At 46.3% G+C, this 12951-nt stretch overlaps 2 protein-coding genes across 8 annotated transcripts in view; one reads left to right on the forward strand and one right to left on the reverse strand.

The window, feature by feature from the left end:
• DDX11 (DEAD/H-box helicase 11) overlaps nt 1-12951 on the forward strand; it is a 33652-nt gene that overhangs the window by 20399 nt on the left and 302 nt on the right. For all 6 annotated transcript variants that reach the window (XM_083572310.1, XM_083572312.1, XM_083572314.1 and 3 more), the window contains 11 exons: nt 5-125; nt 708-842; nt 1286-1398; nt 4977-5049; nt 6682-6785; nt 7402-7551; nt 8725-8793; nt 8953-9053; nt 9786-9870; nt 11004-11079; nt 11537-11691. In XM_083572310.1, coding sequence (XP_083428436.1) covers nt 5-125; nt 708-842; nt 1286-1398; nt 4977-5049; nt 6682-6785; nt 7402-7551; nt 8725-8793; nt 8953-9053; nt 9786-9870; nt 11004-11079; nt 11537-11691 — 1182 coding nt within the window. The remainder of the gene's footprint in view (nt 1-4; nt 126-707; nt 843-1285; nt 1399-4976; nt 5050-6681; nt 6786-7401; nt 7552-8724; nt 8794-8952; nt 9054-9785; nt 9871-11003; nt 11080-11536; nt 11692-12951) is intronic.
• WASHC1 (WASH complex subunit 1) overlaps nt 4923-12951 on the reverse strand; it is a 65001-nt gene continuing 56972 nt past the window's right edge. The window contains exon 12 of one of the 2 annotated variants that reach the window (XM_083572374.1): nt 4923-5055. The gene's annotated coding sequence lies outside the window, so the exon portion shown is untranslated. Of the gene's footprint in view, nt 5056-12401; nt 12652-12951 lie in introns of those variants that run through there. The other variant, XM_083572373.1, reaches the window with a different exon arrangement.

Genomic DNA, 12951 nt, shown 5'->3' on the forward strand with positions numbered 1-12951 from the left:
GCAGCTCTTTGGCTTTGTTGAAAGGTACGGGGCGTCTGGAGCTCTGAAAACTCGGAAAGAAGACCAGAAGATATCGGGCTTGCAGAATTTCCTGCAAACCTTGAACAAGAGGCAAGAGAAGGAAGGTGGGCTCAGGTGTTGAGTTGTGAAATGGGCTAGAAAAGGCAGAACCAATTATAATGGTTGCCACTGCAGTGATTTCATAACCCCATGGGGATGCTGGTGTATCCTCTGCCTGTGTGTGCTGCCCTTCCTCTCAATGGAATCAGATGACCCACATGTATTCTTTTACGTGTATGGGTTTGCTCACTCTGTGGAAATGAATGGGGCCTTTTCAAGCATGCAAGAGCTTCAGGTCCATGTGGACCAGGGTGTGTCCATTCACTCCACCCTGGGGAGCAAGTTAATTTACTGAGGCTGTTTCCTGAATGCCATTTCTTCAGTTCAGCTTGAATTTTTTCCTTCTTTCCAAAATAAATTAAGTTTTGATGGGGCCATGGGCATTTTTACACAGGGCACTTAGACCACGAGCAGAAAACCTGCATTGGCAAGAGTTTCATCAGCTTCTCTGCTTGATCTCATTAACAATTTTCAGATGTGGTATGAATGAAAATGGTCTTCTGAGCTTGTTGCCCTCCTAGCTGCTGAGCATCCCCTGGCTTTGTGGCACTAAGTTCACCAGCTGAGGTTGCTCTTTTGGTCTGCAGGGACTCAGCACAGCTCCCCTGGAGAGGCTGAGGATGAGCAGCCAAAAATGGCATCTCCCCTAATGCACATTGAGGGGTTCCTGGCTGCGCTCACAAACGCAAACCAAGATGGAAGAGTCATCCTCACCCGGCAAGGTACGGGGCAAGTTGACGGGCGTATGTTTTAAGTACATTATTTAACTAACTAAAATTGCAGTTGCTGGTACAGATGAGGCCTGGGCCAAGGATTGAAAAGCCACTTGCTTCTGTGAGAAGCCACTCTCTCCTTGAGAGAGTCCCCCCCCCCCCCCGCAATTTTAGTTCACAGCAGCCTGAAAATCCGCAAGGCTCTGTTTGCTTGGAGCCAGACGTGGGACAGGAAAACCAACAGTGCTCTTCTGGTACAGGCAGCGATGGTGCTGTCAAACTCCCCGCCCCCCAATGCTCTCAAAATGTATCTTTAGGCGAAATTACAGTGTTGGGTAGATGGATGGCCCACTGTCAGGGATGCTTTAGCTGAGATTCCTGCAATGCTGGGGATTGGACTAGCTGGCTCTTGGGGTCCCTTCCAATTCTATGATTCTGTTTTCCTTTTCCAGGCACTTTAGCTCAGAGCAGCCTCAAGTTTCTTCTTCTGAATCCGGCGGTGCACTTTGCCCAGGTGCTGAAGGAGTGTCGGGCCGTGGTCATTGCTGGAGGCACCATGCAGCCGGTGAGAGACATTTCTTGACACCTCTAGACTTTTGTTTGATCTGAGGAGCAGTTGCTTACAAGCAGGCAGTGGTAGAAGGGGCTACACGCTGTCTTTAGGAAGCTGTGAACTCACACTGAAGGTTAACCAACGAAGTTGCACTGCTTTTATCCTAGTTGCAGAATTTGGAGCAGGAAGTATTGTAACCTTGGTGATAGATGGGACCCATCAATCACCATGCACATAAAGAGGGGGCAGGGGAAAGCTCACATAATGCACTTCAGAATGCCCTCCTTTGGGTAACAATTTTATGTCAGGTTTTTCCTCTCCTATCATGTTATCGAAGGATCAGGAAAATCTGAATTAAATAAGCGTTGGAGGGGGAGTGTAGGCTTCCCTTTGGATGACAACAATATGTGGATGGTGTCAAACACTTGCACAACTGGAGGCCCCAAATCCCCTTTAAACTGGTGGTGTACACAACCTAAGCAAATACTGCATAACCTTTATGGAGCAGGCCCTTCCTGGCAAAAGAACAGAGTCTGCTAGGTTTATAAGGTGCCTCCTTGAGTCTTTCGCTCACATTATTTATTTATTTATTTATTTATTTATTTTTATTTATTTATTTATTTATTTATTTATTTATTTATTTATTTATTTATTTATTTGAAATTCAAGCCTGTGCTTCTTTTGATAACTCCTGGATCCTTAGCCTCTTGTGTTTGACCTTCAAGCAGTGATCTTGCCAGGAGGGGTCGTTTCAGAAAAATCAGGATTTCAGTAACACCATGGTGGCAGGACCAGTCTCTGCCAGGCTTTTTGCATCTGAGCCCCAGCTGCTGGCAGCGTATAAGTGGAGCTGCAGAATATTGGGGGTGGGGAAAGGAGTAAACCTTGGGTGTATAGCTAACCAGCAATCCCAGTTGGAAGGGGGCTGTGCTGTCTTGCATGTTTCAAAAGTCAGGGAGGAATGTTTTTGTTACTTCTGCTTTCCTGCTTAAGGTGTGTGCGTGTGCACACGTGCACACACACACATGAGATCCCAAATTCAATCCCTGGCATCTCCACATAGGGCTGGGAATGTTCACGGTCTGAAACCCTGTAGAGCTGCCGTCAATCAGTGGGCACAATGCCGAGGTAGATGAAGCCAGTGGTCTCATCTGGTCTAAGTCAGCTTCATATGGTCGTATAACTAGGTATGAAAATTGTTGGTATGGATTTCTTTACAGCCCCATAGCTCAAAGCTGTACCATACAAGGCCAGTACAAGCCCCTTCATAACTGGGGAAGAGGGAGGAGGATGGGCTTTAACAACGCATAGCTCAGTTGGTAGAGCATGAGACATCGTGGGTTCGAGCCCCCCGTTGGGCAAGGTTACAATACTTCCTGCCCCAAATTCTGCAACTAGGATAAAAACAGTGCAACTTCATTAGTTCATGATTATGGAGCTGCACTGGCTTCCAGTGCTCTGTCTCCAAGGCCTTAGCATTGGTTTATAAAGCCCAAAGCAACCTGCGTTCTGCGTACTGTGAAGGACTGCAGCTCAGTGGTAGAGCATCTCTGCGTGTGGAAGGCTCCAGGTTCAGTCCCCAGCATCTCTAAGTAGGGCTGGTAGAAGACCTCTACCTGAAACCCTGGAGAGCTGCTGCCGGTCAGTGTAGACAGTACTAAGCTAGATGGACCAATTGCTTGACTCTGTATAAGGCACCTTCCTGTGTACTTAAAAAGGCCACCTTATTCCCTTGACCACTGCACAGTCTTCGTATTCGGCCACTGAGGCATGTCAGCTGTCCATGACGAGAAGTTGTGCATTGAGTGTGGCGTCATGGGGACTGTGGAACTCTCTGCCTCATGACATCAAGCTGGCACCATCTGCTGTGAGCTTTAGGTGTCAACTGTAAAAGGCTTCGTTACTTCAGCAAACCTTAAGGGAAAAGATGCATTTGTTTTTTTAAAAAAACATTGTTAGATGGCCCATTTTGTCCTTGCTGTTCTCTTGAATACATCTTGCTTCAGTTTTTTATTTTTTAGGATGTTTGGCTTTTAACTGAAATCTGATAATGTTCTCCTAGCAGTGCAGCAATAAAACAGTTAGCACATTTGCAAAGCTAAGCTGGGTTTGGTATGGTTTCAAACTGGATGGGGTTCTGCAGTTTCCTGCATTGCAGGGGGTTGGGCTAGATGACCCCAGGGGTCCCTTCCAACTCTAATGGTTCTGTGTTTGCAATATAGAAAGGAATACAATAAAATCTGACAATGTGATGAAGGAGCCACTTGGTGGCAGTACTGTACTTCATTTCCTAGCATGGCCAGTGGGACTGAGGGAGATAGTGTTGCACCATCTGGAAAAGCAAGTCAGATGGACAGAAATAAGAGAAATGGTCAGGGTATGCGCTGTATTCCTGAAATGTGGGAAGGCACAAGCTTTGCAAATGATCTTGTGGCCATTTACTCTTCTGGATGCAGCCTAATAATTACACCAACCTTGTGGTGCAAATGCCACTTTGGTCTTCCACATGTGGCACACAACTGGTTGGTGTCACAGTTCAGTTGCGATGTTGACAACCTGCTGGTGTATAGCCAGCCTTAAAAGGATAGTTTGCAAATCTGGGTTTGTCTTGCCACGCAGGCATTATCTGAAGGACTTTTCACTGAGGGTTTCTGAATGTTATTTTTGAACGTTACTTATTTTAGGCTGCCTTTCTGAACAAAGTTCTGTTCGAGGCATTTATAGAGCATAAAATCAAGATAATACAACATTAATAATTTAAAGCTTTTTTTAAAGTTCCAAAAAATTCAGAGTAAGCAACAGTAGTTTAAAACATAGTGGAGCCCAGAAAAAAAATTAAGAAAAGACCACACACCAGAGATGTAAATTTATTAGAAAGTTGCTCTCTTACTTGTGTGCTCTGGAGATGCAATGGAAAGAGATGGACCTGCTCTTTGTTTTGCTTATTTATTTTATTAGGTGCATTTATAACCCACCTTTCATTTTAGCAGATTCCCAGGGCAGATGACAAGATACAGATTCAATAAAATTGCAGAAAAACAGCTATAAATCATAAAAGCTAGCTTGACGGCAGCTAAAGTCACAGGGCAGGCTAGCAACCACAGCTGAATATTACTACAGTGCACCATTGAAATATTTGCCTTGTGGGTGAAAGAGATTCTGGGAGGTTCTGTAGGCATCTCAGAAACAGGGAAGCGATATGCTGAGAGGGTTGGTTCCGTCTCTTGAATGGCTTCTTCCCGTGGTGCAATGGGTCAGTGTGTCTGACTGGACAATAGTTTGCTAAGGGAGCTCATTCCTTGCATGCAGGACACCCAGGTCCAGTTCTTGCAATTTACACTTAAAAAGATCTCAACTAGCAGAGCTCTTTAGAGCTGCTGCCAGCTGAGTAGACAATACTGGGCTCTATGGACAAGTAGCATGAACTGGTGTATATACAGCAGCTTCCTGCATAGGTAGCAGGATTTGGTTTCTGGGTAGGAGGACTTGGGTGACCTTGGCCAAAATCAAGGGGAGAGCACATGAGCCCATCTAGCCCTGCCTACTGCTTGAGCCTTCCTAGATTTTTATGAAAGCCTTGTGACTTGCAGGTGGCCGATTTCCGGGAGCAGCTGCTTGTCTGCGCTGGTGTTGGTAACGACAGGATCGAGGAGTTCTCCTGCGGTGAGCCTGGGAGACAGGGAAGGGAAAGGAGTGCTTTTAAAATTACTATTATGTAATTGCAAATTGCAGTGGGCAGATGGACCCTGCCTGCCTGTTGCTATGGCACTGTGTGTAGCAAAACGTTCCCTGCTCCATCCTTGCCTGCCGAAATGCTGCAGCCCAGTGGCCTTCCACCTCCAGCACCACTTTACACGGGGAATCCCTGGCAGCATCCATACTAGCGAATGCAGCTGTACTTGCAATAAGCTGAAAGCAAAAGGGCCAGAACAGCTGTCTTCCTCCCTCCACTTTAAAAACCCAAGATGGAAAATGCAACGATGGCTGCAAGTTCCAGTGAATTAGCTAGGGCTTCCTGCCATATGAACATGACTGTGTAGGACAGGGACATCATGTTTGGGACAAGTGGGACCTGCAACAAAACACTGCTCCCATTCAGGGTTCCAGCCAGCCATGCCTGCTTCCAGCAGACTCCAACCCATGCCCCCCAAGTCAGTTGTCATTCCTTGCCCACTGAGAATTTGTCTGCATTGGACTGGTGTGTGTGTGTGTGTGTGTATGTGTGTGGTGTCCACTTAGGCTTTCTCTCTCTCTTTTTGTCCTTCTCAAACCTTGGGGTTTCCCTAAGCATTCCTACCTCCCCCCATTTTGTTTGTGGATGGTGCCCTTTTGGCTGTGTAAGGATTCACACTTGGGAAATCGAATTTGCTATTAGCATATGATAGTTAAGAGCCAAATGATCTTTCTCTCCTGCTTGCCAAAGTAGGAGTGATTCAGGGCATTGTTTCAAGGACCCGTTTCTTTAGGAGGAGAGAATCTTGAAGGCGTGGGTGTCACCATGGAAATATGCCTGTTTACAGATCTCCAGGCTGAGAAGAAATGTCACAAAATCAGCAGTCAGTGTGGCTCATGCCAGTCCCCAGACAGAATCAGTGCTTGCTATGAGAATCCACAGCTACTTGCGTTATGCACAGGTGTCAGTGCCAAACTCGCATCCCACCTTCCTTTCCGTGTCACCCCTTCAGTTGTGACTTTCAAGCGTTCAGTCAGGGAGTAAGGAATCCTTGCTCCGATTAAATTACACCTTGTGTTTTTAGTGGCTCTCTTTAAGGTGACTGTACCACACAATTTAGGGACGCGGGTGGCGCTGTGGGTTAAACCACAGAGCCTAGGACTTGCTGATCGGAAGGTCGGCGGTTCGAATCCCCGCGACGGAGTGAGCTCCTGTTGCTCGGTCCCTGCTCCTGCCAACCTAGCAGTTCGAAAGCACGTTAAAGTGCAAGTAGATAAATAGGTACCGCTCCAGCGGGAAGGTAAACAGCGTTTCCATGCGCTGCTTTGATTCGCCAGAAGCGGCTTAGTCATGTTGGCCACATGACCCGGAAGCTGTACGCTGGCTCCCTCGGCCAGTAAAGCGAGATGAGCACCGCAACCCCAGAGTCGGCCATGACTGGACCTAATAGTCAGGGGTCCCTTTACCTTTACCACACAATTTGCTTGACCACTAAAATCTGCTGGTGACCTGTGGGTCCAGAGGTGGGCTCGGATACGGCTTTGCTTCCAAGCGGCTATGAAGAGGGATGGCTGTTCAGCTTCACTGCCTCTCATTCCTTCTGCCTGCTTATATGTTGTCAGGTCACGTGATTCCCCCAGACAACATTTTACCCATCATCCTCTGCAGCGGCCCATCCAACCAGCAGCTGGAATTCACCTATGAGAAGCGAGGCCTACCTCAGATGGTCAGTATCCGTCCCACTCCTTTGACTGTTCAAGATATGTCGCTTCATGTTTTGAGCTTGCTGGGGGGGGGGGGGGAGATGCAACAGGCCTTGCTGGATCAGACCAGGCACTCATCGAGCCCAGCATTCTTTTATCACAGCAGCTGTTTGGATGTAGCAAAACTTACTCCATTTTGATAGCCTTTTCAGAACTGGCAATGCGCTTCGTACAAAATAATAAGCCACCGCTGCTAGGACAAATGAGGTGGGGCTTGCGGGCTAGCCCCTTCCTCTAGGCCTAATATTGGGCCTAATACAGGAAGTGGCTTTTGTTTTTTAAAATATTTTTATTAGTAATTTCAACATAACAGTTTATCAAAAAACATATCATCCTTAAAAATCCCCCCTATTTTTCCCTCCCTCCCCAAAATATAGCCCCCCCTCCCCCCAGACTTCCCTCAGCTCCTCTCTCTGGTTTATCAACATATGTTATTTTCTGTATGTTACAAAACTATGCAGATCCTTAATTTATCTATCTAGATGTTATCAATAAGAAGTTTGTGAATGTTTATTCAACAGGCAGTGGCTTTTGAATCCGGTGCCCTAAAGATTGTGGTGGCTTCTTTTCTCTCTTTAGATGACTGAGGTGGGACGGATCCTTTGCAACCTGTGCAACGTCGTCCCTGGGGGCATGGTGTGCTTCTTCCCCTCTTACGAGTACGAGAAGCAGGTTTATACGCATTGGGAGATGACTGGGGTGCTTACGCAGCTGGCCTCTAAAAAGAAGGTAATTGCTCGGTCGGGTGCTGCTGGTGCTTTTAAGCGGAAGCCATTCGTTCCGGAATCAAACCATTATTGGCTGATTACAGTCCTCTGCTCTGTTTTTTGTTCCCTCTCCTTGAGTTGTTCCTGCTGCCTGCACAGTGAAGCAGAGAGGATGTTTGTTTATACGTCCAATTCCCCTCCCCCCACCCTCCCCCCCAATAATGAATAAGCAATACTTGCTGGGCGACTGATTGGTGTACTTGGGTCTAAATTAGATTAAGCACTGCTCCATGCTTTCTCAAAGCAAGCTTGGCTCGTTTGCAGCGGAGGCAGACAAGAGCCCAGAGATGAGGGCCATTTGAAATTTATTTTGCAAATCGAAAATTAAGCTTCTGTAACCTGGAGAGCTAAATCCTGAGAGTTCATTGTGAGCACAACAAATCATGAGCAAACGGGACATATGGCATTGCATAATAAAAACCCATTCAGTTGTGGGTGCACGATTCTCAGTTTGTGTCCTCTTCCTCCAAGGAGCAACCATTCAACCTCATAACCAGGTTGCCCAGGACCCAACTGAGGAGCATCACAGTCAGTTGAGGATTTGAACCTTAGTTTTCTACTGACAAAATCTGTGTTTTTAATTAAAAAAAATAAAAGCAAAGCAAAGATCCTCTTGTTGTGATGGTGCAGATGCTACACAGGTCTGAAGAGGGTTATTCCGGTGCCAAGTCTCTTGTCGTCTTCCTCCATGTTTCCTGCTATGATGCTGCCTGAACTGCTAATGCCAAGGGAGCATTTAATTCTAAGTGGGGAAGCTGAAACCTCCATATTTGGTCAGATTCACCTGATTCTTGTCTAATCTGTAGTGAATTTAGAATCAGCTGCTGGAATATTTTGGACCAAGGTTGAGTTGTTGTTTTTGCTACTGCCTGGAGGTGTAATGTTGCTACACTTACTGAATTGAAATTCTGTTTTTTTGTTTTTTTGTATTCTGTTAAGTTTGTTTGCTGTTATGAAATTGTTCTTGCAGTGGCTGATCCTGTGATGTATTGCTGATCTCCTTGTATTAAGCAACTTTCAGCATGATTTTTGTGTGCAGAAAGACAACATGCATCTAAACTGATAATGACGATGTGCTTTGTGGGAGTTCAGCATCTCTCTCCATCAGCTGACGTTTTCTGCGTTTTTTAAACAGATATTTCAGGAACCAAAGCGAGCGAACCAGGTGGAGCAGGTGTTGGCTGAATATGCCAAGTGCATCAAGGTGAGAGCCAAGGGGCTGGCAGGCTGCTAAGGTACTTAGTGGGGAAAGGCAATACTCTTGTATCAGCTAAGCCGAACTCTGCTTCTTTGGCCCAGAGGTGGGCTCATTTTCCAGCCTTTAACCACCCACCCCCTGGGGGCGGGGCTTTCTTTTATGCAGCGTTGCAGCCAATCAGGAGGCCCCATGACAGGAGCGCTGCTGTTCTCTGTCGTTGGTGGGAAAATGAGCGAAGGAATCAATTTTTCCGATGACCTGGGAAGGTAAATGACTGGCTTGTGATCAGGAGATGTGGAAATCCCCCCCCTTAACCCTTTCTCCCCAGTGCAGTTCTGCAGCTGAAATAAATACTTTCTTCTAGTTCAAGTTTTTGATTTTGGCAGTGAGGTAGAGGGGCAAAGGAAATGTTTTACTGTGGGTTTGTTTTTTTTTTTTTGCTGGAAGCCGCCCAGAATGGCCGGGGCAGCCTAGTCAGATGGGTGGCATATAAATAATAAAATTATTAAATGCATAGACTGGAGACTTGCAGCCTCTGGATGTTGGAAGGACTTCCTTAAGCGATGATTTGCCTTTAGCAAGATGCGGCCATTTCCTCTTAAGGCTCGCTCTACCCCAAAGAGGACTAAAATAGGTCTCAGAAATTGAATTGAGCCAGAAGTGCTCCTCTTAGAGGCACAGGTTTGAACATGTAGCAAACTTGCACTAGATTAAACTTCCTTCTGCTACACACACACACACACCCCCGGGGCACAAAATGGTTGCCCGAATTCTGTTTCAGTTTATTTGCATGATTCCAGGAGGAGGAAAACTGTCTTGCATTTAATGTACTTGCTCCACAATCCTATTAATGCAATGTTAGGATGAAACATGGCCTCTTTGACGTTTTCCTGCTAAAAGGGGCATTGCAGTATTATTACAAAAGCTAACAAAATACCTGTGGTTGGTGGGTGGGTGTCTTGTCTTTCTCTCTTGCCTTCCCCCCCCCCCATCCCTAGGTGTGTGATCATGGTGGGCATGCCTTACCCCAACATTAAGTCTCCAGAACTTCAAGAGAAAATGGCGTACCTTGACAAGACTATGGTAACTGTCCACCCCTTTCCACTCTTGCTGGATCCGCTTTGCAACGTGGCAAAGCAGTGTAGAGACACGCTTGCATTATGGAGATTCTTTTCATAGCCATGTACCTTTTTGCTGTTCTTGGGAAAGAGCTACTTCCCCCCCCACCTCCCTCCCCCCACTGGCCACCCAAATTAGAAAGTTAATGTTGCTCCTTTGAAACCCGAAGTGCTTAAACACACACACACACACACACACACACACACACACACACACACACACACCCATTCATCTTAAGTGAGAGAGGCTTGTAATTATTCCCCCTTCTTACATGAGGTTAACAGCTTGGTCCTTGTAATGGAATTTAACTACTGCAGTATCAAATTAGTGGCTGGTAACAGAGGCTCATAGCATCAGGCAGAACAGCGCTTAGGGCTTCTTCACAGGGAGCTCATAAGACAGCCTCAGCTGAAAACTTTATTACATCTGAGGTGAGGGGGAAACTGTGCACAGTTCCTCTTAGGTGGCTGATTCATGGCTCCTTGATACTGTGACACGATTCGCTCGTCGTGCATGAGCCATGCATGTTGTATTAATTGCCCTTAATGTCTCTGTGCGTGGAGAGCACTGGCTGTTTATTGGCTTGGGAATGAGATAGCGCTGTTGCTTTCGTGATGTAAGGGTTCTTTGGGAGGGGTGGTTCTTTGGTAAATCAGGCAGGATATGTGTTTGTACCTCAAGCAGCACATTTCCATGCTCAGTTCCTGGGACACCTCTTATTTTTGCTTCTTATGCAGGGCCCAAATCAAGATGGAATCTCAGGCTTTGAAATTCATATGTCGTTACCTTATTCTAAAGCTAAACACCTAGACAGGTGTTTCCCCATTATTTAAGATAGCTCCCTACTGTGGAGCTTTGAAAACTGACTCCTCCTTTTACCCTTTCTTCAAGCCCAGCTCTAGCTAGTACTGGATATGCAACCTGACTTGACTGGCAGGTCAAAATGTAGTTCAAGTCCTTGCTGCTTTCATACCTGCTCTGGTGCTGCCCTCTGAAACTGCTGCAGCATTCAAGGTGGGTAGTCAGGAAGGCTCTTGACTCTGGGGATACTTTGCTCATTGTTACCTATCTCTGTCATCTTGGTTTCCCTCCTCCAGCCAAAAACTGCAGGCCAGGCACCAGGCAGAACTCTGATTGAGAACTTGTGCATGAAAGCAGTCAACCAGTCAATAGGTAAGTGCAGAATTCGCAAGTGGGTTTTGATGTTCTCCAAAAGAGCAGTGATGGTGGCTTCCTGTGGGCTGGCAGAATTTAGAAGCAGCTATTTCTGATGCATGTAGCCTGAACCTCAAGCAGTGAAAGCAACAGGAACAAAAGTACCAACTTGTCAATAATTTTGCGCAGTCCTCAAGCTGCCGTCCGTCACGTTAACCCAGCCTTGTAAATGGCCACATGCCTAGCTGTTCATGGTAAGAGAGAATCTCCCCATAGCAGTAACTGGGCAAGGACGCTTTTGTAAGCTAGAAGAGGAACTAGTTTTCTTTCTCATGCAGCGGTTATCTCATACGTTTGGGGGGGGGCAGTAATTCTGTGAACATGTGTAAGGTTGCCTTAGTGCATCACATTGGCTGCTCCTGCTGTAATAAGTTGACAGCTGAGTGATTTGTGTGTGTGTGGCTTCTCTTAACAGGGAGAGCAATTCGCCATCAAAAGGACTTTGCCAGCATTGTGCTCTTAGATCACAGGTATGCCCGCCCAGCTATTTTCAACAAACTACCTCAGTGGATCAAGAGCAGGACTCAGACCAAACCTGTCTTTGGGCCAGCCTTTGCAGCACTAAGAAAGGTGAGTCACAATGCCAGGCTCTGCTTATTCCCACAACACACACACACACACACACACACACACACACACACACACACAATGAGACTCTTGGCATTTGTAAGATACCATGGCCTGCAATGGAGGTTGGTTTATGAGGATGTGTGGAACACCAGCTCACCAATATCATCACATGCCTGCCTTCTTTCTTAAATCTTGTTAGCTTCGAAATTTCCATAAATTTTATGTCTATTGAAAGGGGGGAAATACTTTTTCCTCTGGTTTTTTCCATCTCGTTTTATTTCTTGATTTGGTGTATTTCCAAGCATAGGCCAGGTTCCCCCTCCCGACATGCTGCAGAAAATGGAAGAAGTGTGTAAGAAAGCAAGAAGAGTTGGCGGCTGTATTGAGCAAAGCTCTTGCCACCATGTTGCTGGAGGGATGTGCTTGGCAGAATTCCAGGCTGCATTCCTTGGCCTTGTTGTGCAGTCAAATGCAGAAGTGGTGTTACCATCGCTTACGTTTTTGTCTTTTGAGTTTTTGGCCCAACATATTTAGAATCATAGAATCATAGAGTTGGAAGAGACCACAAGGGCCATCGAGTCCAACCCCCTGCCAAGCAGGAAACACCATCAGAGCACTCCTGACATATGGTTGTCAAGCCTCTGCTTAAAGACCTCCAAAGAAGGTCTTTGTAGCAGCATGAATTGGATGGCAACAATATTAATGTTGCTCAGTTCTTTCTCCCACTCCAAGTTATTTGAGGTCTAGTTAAGAGGGCAGATACATGCACCGGCTGTGCCAATGAGAGGGCCACAAACAAAGAAGGCACTGAATCCTTCTCCCTTGTGACAATGGCAGTGCCCTCCAAGAGGCAGAAATACATCTTGCGCTTACATTTGAGAGTATACAACTTGGTGCTTGCTTGTCCTCGGTGTATGTGTTTTGTAATGATACCGTATATAGTTTTACAAATAAGTCTTCCTGTTAAGAGATTCAGAAATAATTTTAGGAGGCTAAATATATTAACACCTGGCCTTAAACATTTGTGTATTGTTTGGAAAGAAGGTATTTCGTAATCCTTTTTTCCCTTCAATTTTTTTTTTGGGGGGGGGGAGGGAAAGGCTTGGGGAAAAGTCATTCCCCCCCCCCCTTGAGTTTTCCCATTCCCCCTAGGCTGTCACCTCTCTACATCCATTCCATGGGGGTGGCCCTGCCTAGCAGCTTCCTCCTGTGTCGCCTCAATGTTGGCATTGTAGAACTCAGCAGGAGAAATGGTGGGGG

The sequence above is a fragment of the Podarcis filfolensis genome, assembly GCF_964270895.1.
Source record: "Podarcis filfolensis genome assembly, chromosome: 10".
NCBI classification, from domain to species: domain Eukaryota; kingdom Metazoa; phylum Chordata; class Lepidosauria; order Squamata; family Lacertidae; genus Podarcis; species Podarcis filfolensis.